The sequence below is a fragment of the Psammomys obesus genome, unplaced genomic scaffold, assembly GCF_907164565.1.
Source record: "Psammomys obesus unplaced genomic scaffold, mPsaObe1.curated_primary_1811, whole genome shotgun sequence".
In the NCBI taxonomy this organism is placed as follows: Eukaryota; Metazoa; Chordata; class Mammalia; order Rodentia; family Muridae; genus Psammomys; species Psammomys obesus.
The window spans coordinates 13,485,045-13,507,209 of record NW_026596125.1 but is presented as its reverse complement, the minus strand read 5'-3'; the positions used below and the strand labels follow the sequence as shown (position 1 = coordinate 13,507,209).

Here is a 22,165-nt window from a genome sequence, read left to right as displayed (position 1 = left end):
ACACACACACACACACACACACACACACACACACACACACACACACACTTTATTCCTTCTGCCATGCCACTGGCGCTGAGACGTACATGCACCCTTGCCTTCCTCCTTCCTGCTTTCTCCCCCGAGGCGAAGCCCTCGCTGAACCACATCTAGGAAACAGCAACTGAAAGCAGGTGTTTGGTTTGAGAATTGGGGTTGCTAGCCGGCGTTTGCAGCAATCTGTGGTCGCACAGTACAGCAAACTGTACTCCATACACCATAGTACTTTCACAATTGTGAAGTTACTTTTTTTGAGTGTGTGTGTGTGTGTGTATGTGTATACATGTGAGCACAGGCGCCCATGGAAAGACTTCAGACCTCACAGAGCCAGACTTGTCACAGGCACTTGTGAGCTGCCCATCACGAGTGCTGAGAGCCACACTGTGGTTCTCGGCAGGAGCAGTGTGCACTTTTAACCACCGAACCCTTCGCCAGCCCTGCAAAGTTACATTTTAAGTAATGATGTAAATACCCACATAAAATCCTAAACTTTGCCTCTTGGCCTTCTTTGACTAAAATATTACCAATATGATCTTTTGTAGAGAAGGCTTTGTGGCTGGAAAGATGACTTGGCAGTTAAGAGCACTGGCTGATCTTCCAGTGAATCCAGGTTTGATTCCAAGGACCCACACGGTAGCTCACAACCATCTATAACTCCAAGTCCTGGGGATCTGACAACCTCTTCTGGCCTCCACAGATACCAGGCATGCCGGTGATATACAGGCAAAACACCCCCACACACAAATAAGTAAAGAATAATAAATAAAAATAGATAAATAATAAATGATAAATAAATAAATACATTTTAAGAGGAAAAGGCTTGGTAATTCTCACTCTAGAAGTTTGTAGAGCTCATTCTCCCATGGCTTAATGGCTTAACCCTTGGTCCTCAAGTCCAGGCTACTCCCTGGGCACCTTTGGCATAAGGAAACATATTTTATCAGCACTCTTGAGACCCAATTGGTTCCAGGTAAAAGCTCTGGTCTTAATTACTTGCAGCTAGACACACCCCCTTGGTCTGATCAGGAGCCAATTGGAGCAGGAACTGGGGACAGACTGGTGTAACTGGTTTTTACTGGATACGGACAGTTGAAGCAGCAGAATGTACTCCTAGTTTTGCTCAAGTCTTCTGCACCTAAGCTCAAGAACAAAGGAGTGGCAGCCATCCTCCCAGCAGCTAGAAGTCAGCGCCTCTCAAACAATGGCCACTCACGCTGTTGTTGTTTTAATCTCCTTGAGCAAATTATCCCTGGTCCTTCACTATCAGGGGCAGTTCCTCCAGACATACTCCTGGTCAATACACTAAGGCTCACTCCAGGAGAGCAGGTCATCTTAGTGCTGGAGCCAGAGCCCTCAGCAGAAAAACCTCCAAAAAGAAGCAAAGGAGGAGTCAAGTCTTGGTGAGAAGGGCATCTTCAGGGGAACACAGAGATGGAATCCATACCGAGCTGCCCACCTCACCCCGCCTCAATGCAGTAGGTCTCAACAGGCGGTGAGCAGGAATTACCACCGCCCAGGAATCCCGCTATCCTCTCCACAAATCTATTTTCTCTCAGGCAATTTGAAAGGATCCTCTCAAAATGAAAAAAGAATTGTATCCTCACTGCACTTTCTTGTCAAAACATTTCATTCGCTTCTCCCTTCACTTCAGACTGAAAATCTTTAATCTACACCCAAGGCCCTACATGATACGGCTTCTGTGGACAAATCCGTTTCACCTCTTAATGCATTAACTTGGGACTCTGTTCCAACCACATTGGCCTGCAGCCACACGGAGGCCTGTGTTGTTCCTTTTGTCTGATCTTCCTTTGCACTCCAGCACTCCTTCAAATCTCCACAGGGAAGCCTGGAATCCATTAGACACTGCCAGCCTCTTAAAGCTCTCCTTAGCATCGCCCGATGCTCTTCTGTTCATGTGAAGACTGACTTAATCTTTGGCTGTGCCCCACAATGCTGGGGTCTCTAAACCAAGCACGAGTGATTTGTTTGTTTGTTTGTTTGTTTGTTTGTTTGTTTGAGACAGAGCTTCTCTGTGTAGCCTTAGCTGTCCTGGATTTGCTTCGTAGACCAGGCTGGCCTCGAACTCACGGCAATGAGCCTGCTTCTGCCTCCCTGAGTGCTGAGATTGCAGGCCTGTGCCAATGCACCAGGCTGCAGGAGAGGTTTTATTCTAGATTTTTTTTTCTGGGGTTTGTTGTGTGCAAGTCTCTGGCTGTGTGAGACCTACAAGCATGGTTCAGAGTATCCATATTCTTGCGTGTATGCATGTTTGTGTACAGGCACATATGTGTGCACAGCATGCAGATGTACATTAGGAGACAACTCAGGTTTTAGTCCTCACCACTTTAGGCAAGGCATCTTTGTTGTTTGCCCCTGTACTATGCTAGCTGCCCACAGGCTCCCAGAGATTTGAACTCAGGTTCTCATTCTTTTGTTTGTCTTTTGGTTTTTTTTGAGGGAGGGTTTCTCTGTGTAGCCTTGGCTGTCCTGGACTCTGCTTTGTAGACCAGGAAGGCCTCGAGCTCACAGAGATCCATTTGCCTCTGACTCTCAGAATGCTGAGATCACAGGCATGCTCCCCTGCACCCAGCTTCAGATTCTCATTCTTATAACAACAACAACAAAACACACCCACTAAGCCTGGACTTTCTAAAGCATGAGAGATCCATGCATATCTGTAGAGCCAGGGCTTGCTGTAAGGAGAGGGAGATCTGTCTGCAGGGTCATGCCCATGGCACCTCAGCAACCATCTGGAGCTGAGCCGTGGCTGAGCTCCTCCAACAGTCATCACAACTGGCTTGGCCTATACTTATCCTATAGCTTGGCTTGGCTTCCCCAGACATTATCTGTGGTCCACGATTCCTCCATCCTAGGATGGACCTGGGCTTCTTTCCCTCATCTTTTCTCAGTGACTTGATTTCTTTCCTTCTTTCTAGAGTTCTAAGGTCAGGTTTGGATTTGGTTACCTGTTATCGCTGGGAAATACCCAGGGCCTGTGGAGATTTCAGAAGGTCTGTCATGAGCATGAGCTCATTAAACCACTCTGGCAGCACAATGATCACCCAACAGAAAGCACTGAGGCAGAGAACAGGATGTGACCTGGTTCTCAGCAGTCAGGCGTTTGCCTCTCAAGTCTGTGCCAGCCATTGCCTCTTCCACAGATACTTACTTAACACCCACTCTGTGCAAAGCACTACTCCAAGGACAGGGACAAGGCTATGAACACAAAAGAGTCTTGCATTGTGGAGATTATGTTTGGGAGTTGTAGGGTGAGGGTGGACACAACATTAGATAAGGATGCTCAGTGATCTGTGTCACTGAACATAGAAAGGTAGGAAGAGAAAGAAGTGAGTTGGGTGCTGAGATGTTATACAGCAGCCGTAAGTAACAACAAAGGTGTTAAGAACCAGCCAAGGGGACTCCTGGGGGAAGATCACTTGCAAAGGCCCACCAACTCATCTTGTTAACCTTTCCTTGAGTCCCTGAGCTGCCATCAGCTCTCAGGATTCAGTTTAAGTCTTTACCAAGGCATACAGGGAAGCCTACCCCATCATCTTCTCTAATCTCATCTCCTGTGCCTTTCCTGTTTTGCCAGTTGAGAAAATATGGCAGACTTTGAAATGGACAAAAATTTTCACCAAGTACCCTTCCCCTACTCCTTTGTCCTTCCTCTATTTGTTTAACTGGGGGTTGAATCCAGGGCCTCTTACAACTAGGCAACACTCCACAACTGAATTTCATCCTAGCCACCCACACTTTGAGTCAGGGTCTCACCAAGTTGCCCAGGCTGGCCTTGAACTTGAGATCCTTCTGCCTTCATCTACCAAGTAACTGGAATTACATATCTGTGCCACTCTGCCCAGCCCTGGAGTCTTTGTAGTAGAATGCTAGGCGTTTGTCTACCACATCCTTTTAGGGTATCCAATTCTTTGACAGTCAGTGCTTTTCATTATTTTACACCTGTGCTATTTGCTAAAAACTGATCAGTGATCCTAATGCAAATGCTTCTTACTCATCAAGATGCAAATGAGCTTTATGCAATGACAGCGAAATCAGTTCCTTTTTTTCTGTGGAAAACAGCAGTCATATTTCACTAGCAAATGCTTATGCTAATTGTTTATGTGAGTTACCTGTTCTTTAGTCTCCCCTTGAGTGGACTTTACATCTTATGCTAAGATGCAATTCAAGAGTTAATAAAAACTTTTAACATGTGTTCATCATGTGTTTATACCAGAATCATGATCTTATGTTAAAAAAAAAAAACTAGAATCTTTAAATATATCCTAAAAATGCAGCCATGTTGAATATCTTCAGATTCTTGAAAGCAGCCATTTGTTTTCACTTTTGTCTGCTGCAGCTTCTAACAAGAGTACCAAAGAGTTTTTGCCCATTTTCAATACCCAGCTCAAATACCCCCTATATGCAGCCTATATTCTCCAGTGTTAATTGCCTACAGAGCTTCTGATCCATGTAAATTCCAACTTGGTTCTATTGTATGCAGATTATTTTATAAGTGTATCAGACCTTGTCTCTGCCACATATGTCTATGTCCTATTCACTTTGAATTCCTTGTGCCTAGACCACCACCTGCCCTTCTTCACAAGCATATGGGAATAAAAGCTGCAATAATAGCCCAAAGTGACTCTTCCCTGTTCATGGAATTAAGAATTGGACTCTTATTTGGACTGTTATCAGCTCCTGGATGAGGGTGATTAGAAGATATGCACAGAGAATTTTAATAATTAATTTTCTTCTGAGAACCCCAAACTCTATTATCTCACCCCTATTTAATAGGAGGCCTCAACTAAGGAAATATAAGTCAAGTTAGAATTCAAACCTGGCTCCCAGCATTCCCACCCTCTTAAGAACTGAAGCAGTGCTAGCAGAGACTTAGCGATAAATGCCAGACGGTTGCAATGTGGCTTTATTAAGATGAAATTAAGGTCTTTTATCTGGAGACACTCACCACGCCTGAGCTCCCACGATAGTGTAGGGGTGGTGGCCACCTCTCCTCACCTATCATTGGAGCTCCAGCATCAGTACTACTTTGGCACATAGAATGGACCAAAGATCCAATCTCCCATAAAGTGACTCTGTGGGTGCCAACACCCCAGGGACACGCCACCCTGGGCACACAGAACTACGAAGGCCTGTCCATCATGTTTCTCTTTAACTTCTGGTGAAGGCAACAAGGTACCATGGGACTTGGAGCCAGATCACCAGCTACAACTCCGGTTGTCTCCTTGGTCAAATAGCATAATGTTCTGTGCCTTACTTTCCTCCTTTGTGGTACTAACAATCTGACTTTTGTAGGGTTGGTATGAGGATTAAGTGGTGCAGTTGATGGAATGTACTTAGCACAGTGCCCAGCACATGGCAAACAGTCAAGAAGCATTCATTTAGTCCGTAAAGGTTCATCATCAATGCACAGGGCTTGTGATTTTCCTCTCAGCCTGCCTTACCTGTGGTCACAGTGGCATCATTACCTCATTCTTTGCAGTTCTGCTTTCTTTTTTATCATCAGCTCCTTCTTGGTCTCTGTCAGGTCTCCGGGTTTTGCTTTTCTCACTCTGCTTGGACTTGGCACCCTCAGGGGCCCTCGTGATCTTGGGGTCCAGCTCATCTTCCTTGCCAGTGCCCTCTGGGTGAGGGTGTCTACTCTCCCGTAGTCTAGCCTCTTCTTTCCTCCTGGACCTTCCTGGCACATCCTGCTGCTGCTTTAGGTATTTGTCCAACTTGGCTTTGGGCTCTTTTCGATAGTAGCCATCTTCTCGGCCTTTGTAGCTGGACACAGGATGGAGCGGGCTGGGGGACCCTGACCGCAGGTACTTTTCTCGGTGGCCCCTCCCTCCTTCAAGTCGCTCATCCAGTTCAGCTTTGTCCAGCTGCCTGGGGTAGTGTTTACGATCGTGTGCCCAAACATCTGTCCTGTCCCTCTTGTCTTCCCCATTCTCCCTCCAGGGGACAGGCTCTCGATCATCTTCCCTCCTCGCGTAGGGAGAGTGCTCCCAGGAGTCCCGGCCATTGCCCCAATCAGCCCGTGAAGGGCCTGGGGGACTGTGGGAGGAGCTGCAGGAAGTGAAGCTTGGAGTGTGGGATCTTGGAGACAGTGATCTGCTCACTGGACTCCGAGACCTTGGCCGCTCTGGACCGTATCTGGGAGGGAGAAAGGAAACGGTTCAGAACCTGCTGAGCTCAGAGCCCACACCACACACAGATGCTCTCAGAGGTGCATGTGACACAACCTGCCCGCTTGCCCATTCTTCAGTTACAACGAGATCTACACAGGGGGGCTAGGGACAAGCCTGTCCTTTCTGTGGATTTCTATGTGCATGGGTTTTCCCTACGCCGCTCTCTGTTCCCTCCCAGTCAGCTCCTGCGAACAGCGAAGAATGATTGTGGTGATTGGTTATGTCCAAAGGCCCCGGGACAAGCGATACAAACGGTGAGGACCCTGTAAGGCGTGGTTGCCATGTCAGCAGAGGTGACTTATCTTCCCTTTCTGGCCCCCTTTCATTTAGCCCTCAGTACAAGTGGCAAAAATCCCAGGAATGGAAGAGGGGTGCTCATGGCTGAGCAGTGGCAGGAATGGGGAGGCGGGCTCAGACCTATTCAAATTTGAGATGAAGACATTGAAACCCTCAGAAAGTAGATCTGCCTAAGGTTCAGGGCAGAACTGCATAGTTTCCTACCAGCCCCACCCCTCACTGTCTCAGAGCAACAGGTGACATGGTCTGTCCTTATACACACTATTAAACCCCAGCTAACCACAATTTTAAATTAAAAAACAAACGAACAAACAACCAAAAAAAAAAAAAAAAAAAAACACAGACAAAAATCCCAAGCCTGAGTGACACATTCTCTGAAGGCTGATTATTAATCAGACCATACACCCAAAATACTAAAAGGATGGAACATTTTCCTTTGGTTCTCACATATTGAACAACAATGTATCTCTCACTGCCAGGACACAGCTGCAGCTCGCTACTGGAACTAGAGTGTCTTAGCCAATGTGGGAAACAGGCTGAGCTCCTGTCCTCCAGAACAAGGTTAGAGCTCCCTCTGTGGCCACTCTGGAGACTGGAGGCCCATTTATGTTTTTCCACAGGGAACCAAGCATAGCCTGATCCTGGCAGTGTCAAAAATGTCTGTTGAAAGAAATTAGTTGGAAAATGGCATGCATTCAGTGTCTGGAATCAATGTTCAAGGAATCAGGTGGTTTTTGTTTGCTTGTTTAACCCCATCTACATCCTTACTTCTACATCTATATTCAGCTCATGAAAAATCAGGAACTGGACGCCTCTAAACAGAATCTCCAACACTACCATGTGCCAGGACGTGTTAGTGAAGTGCAAACCTGCCCCAAAGAGCCAGATGGCAGCTCTGTTTGCAGTTTTCCTTTGCAACCCAGGAGAAACACAGTGAGGAAGCCCAGCACTTCCCGTATTCCTGTCCAACCTGAGCAGCAATGCTGGGCTACAGTGGTACCTTTCATTTGAACATGGATGAGTAGGGGCTAGAACACCAGGTGGATGGGTCAGGGCTGAGGGTAGGCTGAGTTACAATTCAAATCCCCTATCCTGAGTAGTTTTATGTCAACTTGACACAGGCTAGAGTCATGTGAGAGGAGGGAGCCACAGCTGAGAAAACACTTCCCGAAGGTCAGCCTTCAAGCAAACTGGTTGGGCATTTTTAAAACCTGTGACTGATGGGGGAGGGCCCAGTCTGTTGTAGGTTCAGCTAACCCTGGGCTGGTGGTCCTGGGTTCTGTAAGAAAGCAAGCTGAGCAAGCTGTGGGGAGCAAGCCAGTAAGCCGCATCCTCCATGGCCTCTGCATTAGCTCCTGCCTCCAGGTTCCTGCCCTGATAGAGTTCCTGACCTTGCCACTTTGGCTGATGGACTGTTAGAGTGAAGTATGAGTGAAATAAACCCTTTCCTCCCCAAGTGGCTTTTGGTAATGGTGTTTCATCACAGCAAAGCTAACTCTAAGTAAGGCATCCTTTAGGAACAAGAAACTAGAGGTGTTTTAACCTCCAGGTCTCTGCCCTAAGACCCAGAGCCTCACCTGTCAGCTTCCCGGAACATGTCCCTCTCCCTCTGGGAATGGATGTCCTGGATGATAGCAGCCACATTTTTCCCAGGTTTCTAGGTGAAGCCAGAGAGAACATCAGGAACATTGCAAGCCTCAGCAGGATGCAGCTGTCACCTGTCTTGTTCATGACCCTATCTACTGAAGGGGAAGTGATCTCTCTTTTGCAGGAAAGATAAAAGGATTGATACAAAAGATAATGACTATGAGCGTAACGGGGACCAGGGTAGGGCTGAGGAGAGCAAGGCATGTTAGTTATATCTTTTTTTTTTCTAATTATACTTTATTTACTTTGTATCCCCCCTCTAGTTCCCTCCCTCCTCCCCTCCCTAGTTATATCTTAATAGAGCAGATATTAAAAAAAAAAAAAACTAAAAACTCTCAACTATGTCAAATGTTGATAAAGAATTTTACAAAGGCGGCTAATCAACTAACTGTTCTTTTACTCTTTACTTTTTTCTATGTGACTTACAACAACTTCCAGGGCCATTCAGATAGTAGAGAACATCACCTATCTTATTCTGGGAGATCCAGGTCCAGTGGACAGACAGTAGAGTTCTGCATTCTTAGCAAGGTGTAGTACTGATTTCCTATTGCTAAGGTCAATGGTAGGCCTGGGGGAAGTACCTGGTAAAGGTGAGAATGGAGGAGGCCTGCCTGTGGCTTCTGGGTGAGAAGCCATGGACACAGGGAAAAGACAGAACACGTTCAAGCCAAGGAGGGATCTCCTGTCAGATCAAGACACAAGGGAAAAGGCAAAGGAAAGACAGTGACTCTCATCCTAAGCCATGAAAGCACAAGGACACAGACCCAGACATTCATTACTGGTCGGGCCAGCTTGCCCACACCTTGGGCAAATGGTACTTGTATTCAACAGAAAGTATAAACCTTGACGCTTTTTAAGTATATGCAATGCCTCACGCAAGTAACCAGGTCACCAAGAGTATGCCTTGTCAACTATCCCCAAATCTGTTTGAATGACAAGAAAACCCTGCAGAGTCCAAGGCTGTGCTGACGAGGTCAGGGCTGGGCGAGGGCTGGGAAGAAAGCTCCCGCCCAGAATGTTTCCTTCCACTACACACTCACCCTAGAGAGGTTTGTCTAGGTTGACAGGGTGTCACTTGAGCTAGTCTTTCTGAATTCCCTCAGAACTTGGCTGCTGCTTTCTGCAGCTAACACATGTCAAACAGTGGAGCTTGGGAACACTAATGAGAGCCACCAGGATCATTCGAGTCTATGTGACAAGATATGCATTGTCTAGGAGGCCAATTCCAGGTCTCAGACCTATGGCTTGTGCTGGACCAGTCGAAGCAGGCAGAAGCTAATGATTATGACCCCTCACTGTGCAACCTTCCAGAGCACAGTGGAATTCCCAGGGTGAGTTTCACAGGGGCTTTGTTTTGTAAAAGGGGTCTTAGAGGTCGATGTTTGCTACCTTTCTGGAACTTAATGTCTTCCCGGTTGTTCCTTTCAGACCCAGAAAAGAAGAAAAGGGTAGCCTTGTGAGGCAGCAGATGGGGGAGGAAGGTTCTGCAGAGCAGCCAGTATCAGGGACAGCATGTAGTCACCAGAGGTACCCAGGCCCGTCTCCTCACAGGCACAGGTGTCACAACACCAGAAAAGGAGGAGAAAAAGGATAAAGCCAGACTTTGCACCTTGTTATTAAAGGAAAATTTGAATACACAGAAATGTGGAATGAATGTATAGTGAGTCCTGTCTAATCTTGTGACATCTGTACACTGACCTTCTTTTCCCACCTTCAAATTATTTTGAGGCAAATCTTAAGAGGTCACATCTCTTCCTCTGGTTTATGATGACACTGACGCAGAGCAGTACTCACATAGCAGACCAGGCAGCTCTCACTGTCAGGACAATTGCTTCGGACATGACTGGGCTTCCCAGCTGGTAGGCCTCTTTTCATTCAGTTTCCATCTCTGCACAGCTAATTCTCCCACCCTACAAGAACTCGCCAATCAAACCACAGCCTTCTCCTGGCCACAGAAACTGGTTCCAAAATGGACACATGTGCTAAACTAGCCCAATCAGAGTGGCCAGAGGGTTTGTGGGAGATATTAGGGGAAAGTCTGGTTCTCTCTCACAGGGGAGATGGGACGAGGTGTCAAAGGTAGAGCTTCTGACAGACACAGAGGGCTACCATGCTATCTAGAGAAGAGAGCCCGGGGCTGCTGAGGGCATCCCATGAAGCACCCAGAAAACAAAGCCATGACCCCAGAAAAGCAGACCAGAGAACAACATCATCTTGATCTCATTTGGGTGCAAAACTCAGCTGACCCTGCCTTCAGCTACTCCTTTACTTTTCATTTACAGGAGCCAAGAAACCCGTTTCACCTACATCAACAGGCTTAACTGCCATGAGTTTCTGTTACATACAGAGCTGATTCATGTCAATTTAGGTGCCCTAAAGCCTATTACTACACAGTTGGAATATGCTGAAGGTCAAAATGACCCAGAGGGACTTTATGACAACATGAAGAACACAAAACCCATACCAGAAGTCAGAAAGCAGTGTGCTCTATGTCTTTGCTCTTAGGGGGAGAAGAGACAGCATCTGCTGGGGGTGTGGTAGACATGTGGAGTCACACCCTGGCCCCAGACCTGCAGACTCCCTGCTAACCTGCATGCACCTGAACTTTGAGAAGTTCTATCAGAATACTGTTCCTACAGTGTCCTGCCTGGGGACTGTAAGCAAAAAACTACCTAGTTTCTCTGCTGTTTTGTTTTGTTTTCTTTCCATGTGGATGATGGACAACCCAACACTGCAATCGATATAGTGCAAATATAGTGCAAACCCAATGTAGTCTTAGGGGGTTTTGTTGCTTGCTTGCTTGCTTGCTTGCTTGCTTGCTTGCTTGCTTGCTTGGTAGGTTGGTAGGTTGGTTGGTTGGTTGGTAGGTAGGTAGGTAGGTAGGTAGGTAGGTTGGTTGGTTGATTTATTTGTTTTGTTCTTGGTGTTACCCAAACAGGGTCTCACTGGGTAGCCCTGCTGGCTTAGAGCTCAGAAGACAAAGCCAGCTGGCCCTTGAACTTGCAGTTTTACCTGCCTGCCTCTCCAGCGCTGGGGTAAAGAAGGCAAACCCCAGCACACCCAGCCAACAGTCTCAGGTTTTCATCATGGATCATCCAGTAACTAAGATCTTGGGCAAGCTGTGGAACATATCTTCATCTGTAAACTGAGATTAGAATACCTGTCTTGCGAGCCTGACGTCAAGATTGAAGTAGATAATGTGTGGAAAGTGCTTAGTATGTTACTTGCCTCAGAGTAGCAGAACTCAATTAAAGGTGTACATTATGGTGTGCTCCTATAATTACTGTGATTATCTGCCCTGCACATCTCACAGGTGAGTGTGAGATGGAAAAGAAAATGCATGGGAAAAATTGCTTAAAATAAAAGAACTCAAATATAGTCTGAACTAATCTGAGTACTGAGGTTCACAGAGTTTAAGCAAACTGGCTCAAAGTGGAGGAGGCAGAGCAGAGGATGATGTAATCATTTTGCAACCTGGCATAGGTCACATCTGTTGGTTCTTTGCCTCCATGTCTCTCCTCCCATTAGACCAAGATCCTCATACAGTTGCTCCCTCCATGACTTTGGCACCAGTTCAACTGACATCCATAGTGGGCACTCAGTGAACTTTTGCTGAATGCAAGCCTCAGACCTCGTGCTGTCTTCACCACCCTAAACTCAGTAGAGTGTTACTGAGTGTTACTGAAGTGCCTTGACACTTCGAGAAACTATTGTTGTTCAGCTGAATTAGAATCTTATGACACTTCATTTGGAGGCCCAAACTCCACTGGGAACTCAGTGCAGAAATTCAATTCCAGCCCCCAGGGGAAAACAGGAAGTGGCTAGGTACAGAACAGGGTGGAGCTTTTCACCTGCCTGATGCTTTTATTACAGAGAAAGACAACCCAGGTTGTGCCTGAAGCATAGCTGTTGGGGAGGAACTCCAGAAGCAATAATTCGAGCAGAGCAGAGAGGAACTAGGGTAACTGGTTGACACATCTCTGCATATGCTGACTTGCTGGAGTGCTTGTCCTTGCTAGAAGCAACTAGTTGGCCTTTGTCTTCTGACGTCAGCTCAAGATTAAGGTCAGATTAAGGGCTGCTAGTTGTGAACAAATTGGACCATGAGTAAAGATGGAAATGAATCAGAAAAAAAAAAAAACAAATCCTATTAGTTGCAACAGTAGGAAGCATAAAATAAGAGGGTAGGTTTAAACACTAAACGATTACAATAAACCCAAACAGACCAAGTGTCCTTGTCAAGAGAACAGCAAATCAACCAGAAGACACAATATAAAAGGAAAACATAGGCAGATGACTTGGAAAGAAACTTCCCATCAAGAAAACCAGAGTCGGTAAATATGGAAAAAAGTACTCAAGCTTATAAGTCATCAGAAAAATTAAAATTAAAACCAGAACACCACACCCACTTCATGGCCAAATCAAGAAGCCAGACAACTTAATATCAGCAGGACTGTGGACCACTGGAAATCCTCACATGTTGCTAGAAGGATGCTGCGATGTGACTGTGCACTCTGGAAAGAGCTCACTGTCACCTAGTAGAGTTGAGGTGGCCTGCTTGTCATCAACCCTGGTGATTCATGTACCACCTGGTTAGGCGCCCGTGTGCATTTGTGCCATGGTAACGTGCTTGACAAGTAGATTAGCACTGAGGGTAACATCTCCAAACTAGAAACAACCAGATGTCCGTCAGCCACAGAATAAACAAACGGCAGAGCCATGCAACATTTTATACAACAATGAACATAGACGTAGAAGACGAAATGTTGAGGAGAAAAAGTGTGACTGTGTAACTGCCTACATATGATGTTTAAAGATTAGCAAAGGTAAACACCACTGTTTAGGGTGATACAAACATAAAGGAAAAAACACAGAAATGATTATCCTCAGAGTGAGGAGAGTGGAGAAGGGAGAGCTGAGCATGAGGAGGGTCCCAAGGACTTCTGGGTATTGTCCATATTTATTGCTTAACTTTTGTGGTGCTTTTATGGGTCATGTGAGAGCTGACTCATTAATATTAAATTGCAAGTAATTGACCATGAGGGGGGTTTACAAGTAGTTAATTCTATACAGATTATAATACTCCTCAAGGGAAAAAAAGGAAAGGAAAAGAAGAATGCATAACAAGCTAAAACAAAACCAAAGCCCACTTTGGAGCTGACTGAACGCATCTGAGTCAAGTGTTGCTAGAAGGACATGCCCAAGCTTCTGATACCTACGGAGGATGGAAGAGAGAACTAGAGGGGGTGCTGAGGAAGAAAAAGTCATCAGAGGTCTGAATGTGCCAAGAAGAATTGCATTCAAGGTGGAATTATCCTCCTGAAAATACAATCACCCTTCTCCTTACTTCCTCCTTCTGTGAACATCTTTCCCTCCAGAATCCCCCTAGCTCCTAACCAGTCTTAAGCAACCCTTTCTTCTTGTACTTACCTCAATGAAAAGTTTTCTTTTTTAATATATTTTTATTTATTTTTTGAGAATATCATACATATATTTTGATTACATTCTTTCCCTCCCCCAACTCTTCCGACTTCTTCCCCTCTTCCTTCAGTGAGCCATTTTCTTGCCATATTGTAATTTCCATTTATAATAGAGATCCTCAAGAGCCATGACGAATCTTTTCATTGTTTCCTAAGGTCTCCTTCCCAAACAGCACTTGGGTAAATGCCCAGAGAGCAGGAGAGGCTCGCTGAATGACTGACTGAATGAGAGAATGCTGTACCTTCAGCTGCAATTCCTTGTATCTCTTGGACATCCGAATGAGTAACTTCTCACCATTGATCACAGCAGACTTTTCTTGGTAGTACTGGACCATAGCCTGAGCAGCTTCTGTGTAAGCCATCTCTAAGAAAGCCTAGGGTACATAAGGAGACAGACAGTGGATGTGACTTCAATGGTCTTAAATACAATTCAGTACGAGGTATGATTCCATGTTGAAAAAGCTTGAGAACAGGTGACATAATCAATCGGAACAAGCTGGCATTGCAAGTCCTTCTAGAGTGGGGGCGGGAACCAAATGGGAAACCTGATATTCTGGAAATGTCCTTTATCTTGGCCTGGGTTAATTATATGGGTTACATATGTAAAAAAAATAAATAAATAAAATAAAAATTAATAGAGCTGTACAGTGAAGACAAGCATACTTTATGCACTTGAGAGTATCTGTTTTATAGCTCAATAAAGAGAAAAAAATCAGCACAAGAAAGAACTCTCTTTGATCCCATGTGTTCAAAGAGAACTTTTTATTAACTTCACCAAAAGAACTCATTACGGATGGCTCCTATCCTGGTTCCCATGGTTACCAAACACTATTCTTAATTATGTATGTCCATCCTGAATTACATCATCCTGTGGAAGGCCCTCTGGGGTGGGAGGGCCCATTAACTCACAGTTCCCACGTGGGTCTTGCACCCATGGTCTTGGGCTGCCATTTGGTGGTGGCATCATAGGGAACAGAAGCGTCCGCTCAGGGGGCTGCCTGAGCTCCCGTTTGTCTCAATAAAAAGAAATGTATTTGAAAACTCAGAGGCTTATAAGCCCCCAGGCTCAAAGGATGGCTAGGCTGCTGTGGCTTAGAAAAAAGAAGCCCCTGGCCATTTTTTCATGGCATCCTCCTTCTTTACTTCACTGTTCGGATAACACAGAGAAATGGGCTTTTCCATTCAGTCCAACAATCTAATAGACTGTTTCAATAGACTTGTTCTTTGATCCAGTAGCTGTGGGTGCAAATCTGTGGCTGTTAGACTTTCTTAGTATTTTTGGTTTATAGCGATGTGGGCTAATGCTGGTCCCTCTGTGTTGAGGTTTACCATAGAACAAAGACACTAATCCATCAATTTGTATTTAGAGGATAATAGCTTTGTCAGTGAGCACCTCAAACTAAAGAGACCTCCCTCAGTTCACAAAAGCCTAAGCAGAGTTCTTTCTATGAGCCTCTAATCCTCTCCCTTTCTATCGCCTCATCCTCCTCTTTCTCTCTCATTTACTAGTTAATTTCAGATGCAAAGTTTTTTTCCATCACAGTGCTGTGAAGTATATATGACAAAGAAGTCAGAATTCTTTAGGCTTTTATTTCAAATGACGCCACCCACTTTCCTAAGGTGTCTTGCTTAATGTAAACACTGAGCACTTCTAGATATCAATTCTCAAGTGGGGAAAGTACTAATTTGGGTAGCCTTGCTGCATTACTGCTAAATTTACCCAGACCATACATTTGTACCACACAGAAGCCCTGAGATGAGCACACAATAATAGCCTATCTCCAGGCTGAGGATTGGAGATCGCTGATGCTTTACTGTGGCTCCAAGTTCCAGAGGTCATACCTACATGGGGAAAGCACTTCTCATCTACCTGTTTTTAGCTTTATAAAGCAAAAATAGTTACTGAAATAAAGAAAAGGGGACTAGAGAGGTGGCTAAGTGGGTAAAAGGATCTGAGTTTGGATCCCTGCACCCAGGTAAAAAGTTAAGTGGAACCCCAATGCTGTGGAGAGGCAGAGACCAAGAGGATTGTTACCTGCCTTCTTAACTCCAGGGTCAGTGAGAGATCCTGTTTTTTAAAAATTATACATACTTATCTATCTATCTATCTATCTATCTATCTATCTATCTATCTATCTATCTATCCATCCATCCCAGAGTCATAGGGTAGGACAGCAGCATCTTCTTCCGGTGTTCTTAGACTCAATAAGCCTTTATCAACTGCCCTATGTTCCACTGCTGGGTGACCTCACACATGGACATCAAGAACAGGTTAAATGATCTGCTCCCAGGCAGTTCTTGGCTGGTTCCACACCCAGGCAGTTAGAAGTGACCAGCTGAGGAACCGGGACTATAGTGTTAGCTCAGGAGATCCATAACAGAGCAATGCTTGGGAGTCTGTCAGCTCATTTGGAGGCCAATTAACTTTTCTATGTTAAACAGCACCTCATACCAAAATGACACCTTCCCTTCCAGGCAATTCACAAAAGCCTGTAACCCCAGCACAAGCAGGCACTGTAGAAACAGAGGAGACAAGACAACAGTCCCAGCACCAAACCTCTGTGCCTTGCCAAAGAAGCCAACTATGCTTCACCTCTTTCCATACAGAAAATGCCAACAGTCTCCTTTCACCACCATGTGGCTCATCATGCATCCTCAGAGCAAATGGGTCAGGCCTACCTGATTGGTTGACTTCATGAGGATGTAATTAGTGACCTTGCCAAAGGGCAGCCCCAGGTTAATGACGTCATTCTCGGTACAGCTGCCCTCCGGGAGATTGCAGATGTGTACCACTCGCCCAGAACCTTTCCTCTGTGCAAACTGCTGGGGACAAAGAGCAGGGCTGAGTCTTCAAAAGGTACCTCTCTCTACCCCTGCCCAGTCATCCCAAATGGCCATCTTCCTCCAGATAATGGCAAATGGTCATTTATAAAAACCAATGCAGAAAAGAAACACATTCACAGATACACACAAAGCGCCAACTTTATGCCTTCTAGCTACAAAGATGATTCACATTTCCAACAAGTAGTAATATACAAGGCTGGGGAACAGCTAAGGAATTGGGCGTATCCACATATAGCTAGTGAGAGTTCTGCATTGACACCCTTTGAAAATATATTTTCTCAATAGTAAATAAAACTTAAAGTATATACAGGCCAAGATCCCAAGAACCCACTTTCAGAAGACTGCCTGATAGAAATAAAAACATAAATAAATTTGCAGGTACATGTGACAAGACATTTACTGAATAAAAAAAGAGTTCTGGGAACAGCCTGCACGTCCAACAATTGGGGAGTGCCTAGGTAAATGATGGTTATAGTGGAGGGTTAACATGTACAGTGGAAAACTTCACAGGCATTGAGAGGAAACCAGTGTGCTGCTATAGAGCACTTTAAAGACAAACTGTCATGTGAAAAACAGGTGGCCAATTAGCATGCATATTATAATGTCGTTTTTGTAAAGCTAAATTATATGGAAAGCAGAGAAAACAAGTACCATAAAATTTTTGGAGGTGAGAGGCAGGAGCTCAAGAGTTAATGATCCTCACTTCTGCAAGTTTGAATTCAAACAATTAGAAAGATGTTTGAATTTTGTGGTTTGTTTGCAATGAAATTTTTAAAGGTTAGGAACAAAGACAGAGAGGCGCGGGGTGTGCTTATCAACCTGTCAAGGCTAGTTACTCTCGGAGGAGTAGAAAGGGCAAGGAGCAAGGACAGACACGCTGAACCTGTTTGAAATAGTCCTTATGTTGTTCAGCATACACTTAAAAACAAAGTTCCACTAAATGGAAAAAAAAGAAAGATGACAGAAGGGGTTTTGGAAACTGAATATGGGCACACAGGTATACACAAGCTAACCTGTGCTTTATGGCAACGGTTTTTCAAAACATTTTTCAGCCTTGGGATCCTTTTGTCAAACAAAAACCTGTCCAGCAGCCAGATACACTCAGCAAGTAAAGAGGGTCTGTTCCATCAAACTTGGGGGTTCTGAACCCAGACTCCATCCCCACCAGAGAGATGTGAGGGCAGATCGAAGTCTAATTCAAGTTCCTGGAGGAAGTGTGTCAATTAGCTTTGGTCAAACTGTAATGAACCTCAAACTCCCAGAACTCAGGAATTAGGAGAGAGAGTGTAGTCTTCCAGACCTGAGAAAGCCACCGCCCACATCAGCAGTCATCGCTTTCTTCTGCAAAGTGACTCTCAGCATCTAATTATGGTCTGACTCTGCCGAGTTGACAGAAGGGGAGAATTTCTGGCCTCACCCCTAACAAGGGCTGGTACTTAGGGAACACTGCCACGAAAACCCTCATTTGTCTCATCTGGGCTGAGGACAATTAGACTCAATCATCATCTCTCTTTACGGTTCCACCTTGAATTAGGGGGGCTTCAGGTGCTCCTTTCAGACTCCACCCTCCGTGGTGTCCAGATGTCAAGCACTTTCCCTTTGGGGAGCATTGATTTGGCATTTCCCAACCCACACCCCACACCCCACCTGCAATCGTGTGCAAGGACTTCCCACAACCTGGGAGACTGAGCCTGAGTAGCAAAGATTGAGCCCATCCATAGTGAGGACAAAAGGAGGGCTATTCCGAGCCCCAGCTGGGATCTTCCCTCCCTGAGGGTGATCTGAGGAGAGCCAGCAACTCTCTAGGAGAGCAAAGCAACTGGTTCTCTGAATTTGTCAGAAGGCTGAGCCTGGGCACTCTGCCTGGTCTGCTCCTAGCACCCCACGTTTCTGCCCCATGTGATGTTGCTGTGGATAGCCTGAGTAACGTGTGTTTGGACTACACAGCAGATAGATATTCAGGGTGACTGTGGGCAGTCTCTCTCCCAGTCCATCCAGCTGCCTAGTGACCAGGCACAGGAACCAGCACCCCTCACCCATTGTGGACTCTGGCTTGAAAGGACAGTTTAAGATGCCTTTATCTGAGCCCAGCAGAATAAACAAAACACTCCTCCCAAGAACAACCCCCAAACCGCCTGTCACCAAAAACCTAGCTTTGCCACGGACGTCCACACCAAAGGCACCGAAATAAATTCATCTCAAAGTTCCCAATTGTAAAGACCCAATCCTTGCACCTGTCACCACAGTCAAGTTAGAAGCATAAATGGGCTTTTATTGATTCTTTAGGTGCAGAGGGATTAGTACCCTTCTACTTAATTAGCTCAGGTCAGAGCTTCCCAACTAGTGAACTCCACACAGGTTTTAGATGGACCGGGATACTGACTGTCTCAGCCTGGAAGCCAAGGACCTCCAGTGGCTGACCCTTCACTGGATCATTTTCTAAGTGAGCCACGAGATGAAAGCCTTGGTAAGCACTGCCTTCATGGTTTGCTCAGAGTTGTTCGATTTCAGAGTATCTGATAAATCCTACACAGAAAGACAAACCGTTTTTCTGTAAGTCACATTCTTTTGCTGACATTTTATTTAGAGAACTCCAGCCTGCATTCTTCACTCTCTTCTGTAGATATCAACTACCACTTCAACTCAAGACATGCGTGCTTCATTTTTTTAAACATGAATAGGTATTGTTGCTATATTCTTGAAACAACTTATATAAATATGGCTATATTTGCCTTATTCCCTGTGAAAGAGCTTAGTGAGGAGAGGGAGAGACGGCCAGAGGGAAGAGCCAGGCTCCTGGGTAGCACTTCTGAGTGAGGTGTGATTCCTGAGGACCCTGGCAACTGCACATGCTTTGGGTCAAGCAGCAGCATCCGTATGACAATCCCCAGCTTGGGCTTGATAATCAGTCCTGAATGGTCTTTGGAGTTAAAGATGCAGCAGTCCTTCCGTCCTCTGTAGGGATCTACCTTCCAGGGCCCTCGGTGAATTCCAAACCACAAACGGTACTAAATCCTGTGTATACTAGTTTTCCTTCACATTCATACCTATGATCAAGTTCAATTTATAAACCGGGCATAATAAAAATTAATAATAACAACTACTTATAAACTAGAACAATTATAACAATATATCATAGAACAAGTTACTTAAAAACTTACAAACTTAAAAATTGTTTCTGAATTTTTCTATTTAATATCCTCAGACCTCAATTGACCTTGGGTTACAGAAACTGCCCAAAGTTAAATGCAGGATAAGGGGGACTATTGTATTATGGAGATGGGTGTTAAACAATACCTTAGAAATGCTAACAGCTGAGCTAACATCACACACCACTCTACTGAAATGGCATTAAATTAAACATGGCTGAAGAATGCCTCCACACTTCAAGTTAGGAAACACTGCAACCTAATGTAAAATAACTGAACACCTAATTTTGGAGCAAACGGCCGGGTCTCAGCCAATCATAGTCAGCTAAATGATCAGCCCAAGGTCAAATCAGGCCAGCACTGTCAACCCATTCAATTGCCTTTGTGACTAACTTTCCTTCTCTGTCCAGAGATGCTGTTTGCTATATTGGGGGCGCTGCTGTCTGGTTTTTCTGGTTCTAGGTGATGCATGGATCATTCTTTGCTCAGACAAACCCTGTGAAATTTAACTCATCCAAGCTTTTCTTTTAATATTTTCTAGAATGCTCAGAAAAATCTGTTACTTCTGTGCCTTTGATTAGTGAAAAAAAATGGCTAACTAGGAACTCATTAACTTTTTGACAGATAAAAATATTTCCAAACATGGAATGCACGTAGGTATTTGAGGTAGAGATAACAGAGGGGAAATCAGACTTTAAAATCTGGAGGCTTCTTGTGAGAACTCAGATCTCACACTGATCAGGAGTGTAACCTGATTTTCTTTACAGTCACCAGTTTCCTAACATCTGGAGGGAGGTGACTGTATGTCTAAAGTCCTTTCCAAATGTAAAATAACTGCCGTGTATCTCTAAGCTTGAAAATTTTAGTCCCCCTGGAAGCTTTGCCAAGCAAAGCCCTAACTTGCAGGACTTTCCCAAGACGGCACAAACAGGAAAATTGGGTCCTCCCACCTTGGCGTGGCCAGGGTACCAGTGAGTATAACTTTTGTTCCCACTGGCCCTGTGGGCAGCTGTTTAGCTGTTTGTATCCACAAGCTTGCTCACCTCTCAGCACGGTGCTGGTGGTTTCATCCCTACAGTGTTGCAGATACGCTCCCAAGGGCCAGCACTGTGTTATCAGCAGAGACTAGAGACTGCTGCCATGGTGCCAGAAAAGCCGGAGATGACAGATACCGTGAGATGCTCCAGAGACACACGTATCTGGGGTCTCTCTAGGGGACAACCCTATGTCTAGTATGTGCTTTACTGACACCAGAAACCAGGGCAGGGTAGAAGGAGAAAGACTGTATATCTGGGCCCCTGTAACTCACGGTGAGCCAGGGACTGAACTTTTCTAGGCCTGAGTCTATAAATCCAGGAGGTTCCACTGGCTTACTGAGAAAATGAAAGGTCACACAGTTAGTCTCGAGTGCTTTGGAATAATGCCTGACCTCCAGGGGGCTCCTAAATAAACATTTGTCTCCATACTTTCCTACTATGGAATAGGGTGCTATGAGGATCTTGGACTGGGAAAGAATATTGCTAGAATGATGAGAGAAAATATCCATATTCTTAGGAAATCAAAATGAACAGTGTCTTCAAGCAATTCTTAGATGATGCTTCAGTAAAGAAAACACCTGTCAGACAGACAGACAGACAGCTGGTGAAACATAGAAAAGAATGATGAAGGAAATGGCAAGAGAGAAAGGAATAGTGAATCCTGGCAACTGTCATATAAGAGTCCCTTATGTCTTTTTTTTTTTTTTTTTTTTTGTCAGTTTAAAAGAAATTAAAAAGTATCAAAAATTTGAGCTTCGGGGTAAAACAGATAGGTTTTAAAGAAAAATGCTGGGCTCTCAGGAGCCTGTGTTTTGGTTGTGAGGTGCCGATGGGCTCACACCCACCTCCCGGCTCTGCTGCTGAGCTCCCAGGAGACACAGATGTGACAGGTGCACTTGAGACTTTCCAGCCCAAGGTCAGATCTCTAAAAGAGCTAAGGTGTCAGGGCTGTAACCAAAGCCCTAATTACCAAGCTCAAAGGACAACCATCCTCTCCCAGGGAGGGGAGGAGTGACCTCAGATGCCCCCGTGTGGTGTCAGTGGCTCAGGCTACTCATTTGCCTGATGCTGCTCCTAATGGCTCCTCAGATGGATCCCAGACTTCTCAGCTTGCCCACAGATCTTTTACAGCTGGGCAGCAACGTGAAAAGAGCAAACAGATGTGTCTCTGAAGGTTCTGAGGCCTTTCAGTGCCCTTTGGTGCACGTAGAAACAGGCTGTGTGTGTGAGCTCAAAAGAGGTTCTGTTCAAATATCTCAGAATTATGATAAGGACATGGCTCAGGGCAGCAGGCTCGTAGGTGAGAGGAGTTTCTAGAGTGCTTCCTGCAGCTACAGATTGCAGATTCCACCTTCAGTCAATGATTTCTGGGCTCCAACTGGATGCCTTTGGGTGATCTCCTTTTATATGGCAGTCTCTGGGCATGTACAAGTGGTGTGTGTGTGTGTGTGTGTGTGTGTGTGTGTGTGTGTGTGTGTGTG

At 45.2% G+C, this 22,165-nt stretch overlaps 1 protein-coding gene across 1 annotated transcript in view; it reads right to left on the bottom strand.

Moving 5' to 3' along the window:
- Rbm20 (RNA binding motif protein 20) overlaps positions 1-22,165 on the bottom strand; it is a 175,826-nt gene that overhangs the window by 15,524 nt on the left and 138,137 nt on the right. Inside the window, exons 7-10 of the mRNA XM_055591753.1 lie at positions 16,334-16,474; positions 13,897-14,028; positions 8,105-8,184; positions 5,526-6,195 (exon numbers count right to left, since the gene is read on the bottom strand). Coding sequence (XP_055447728.1) covers positions 5,526-6,195; positions 8,105-8,184; positions 13,897-14,028; positions 16,334-16,474 — 1,023 coding nt within the window. The remainder of the gene's footprint in view (positions 1-5,525; positions 6,196-8,104; positions 8,185-13,896; positions 14,029-16,333; positions 16,475-22,165) is intronic.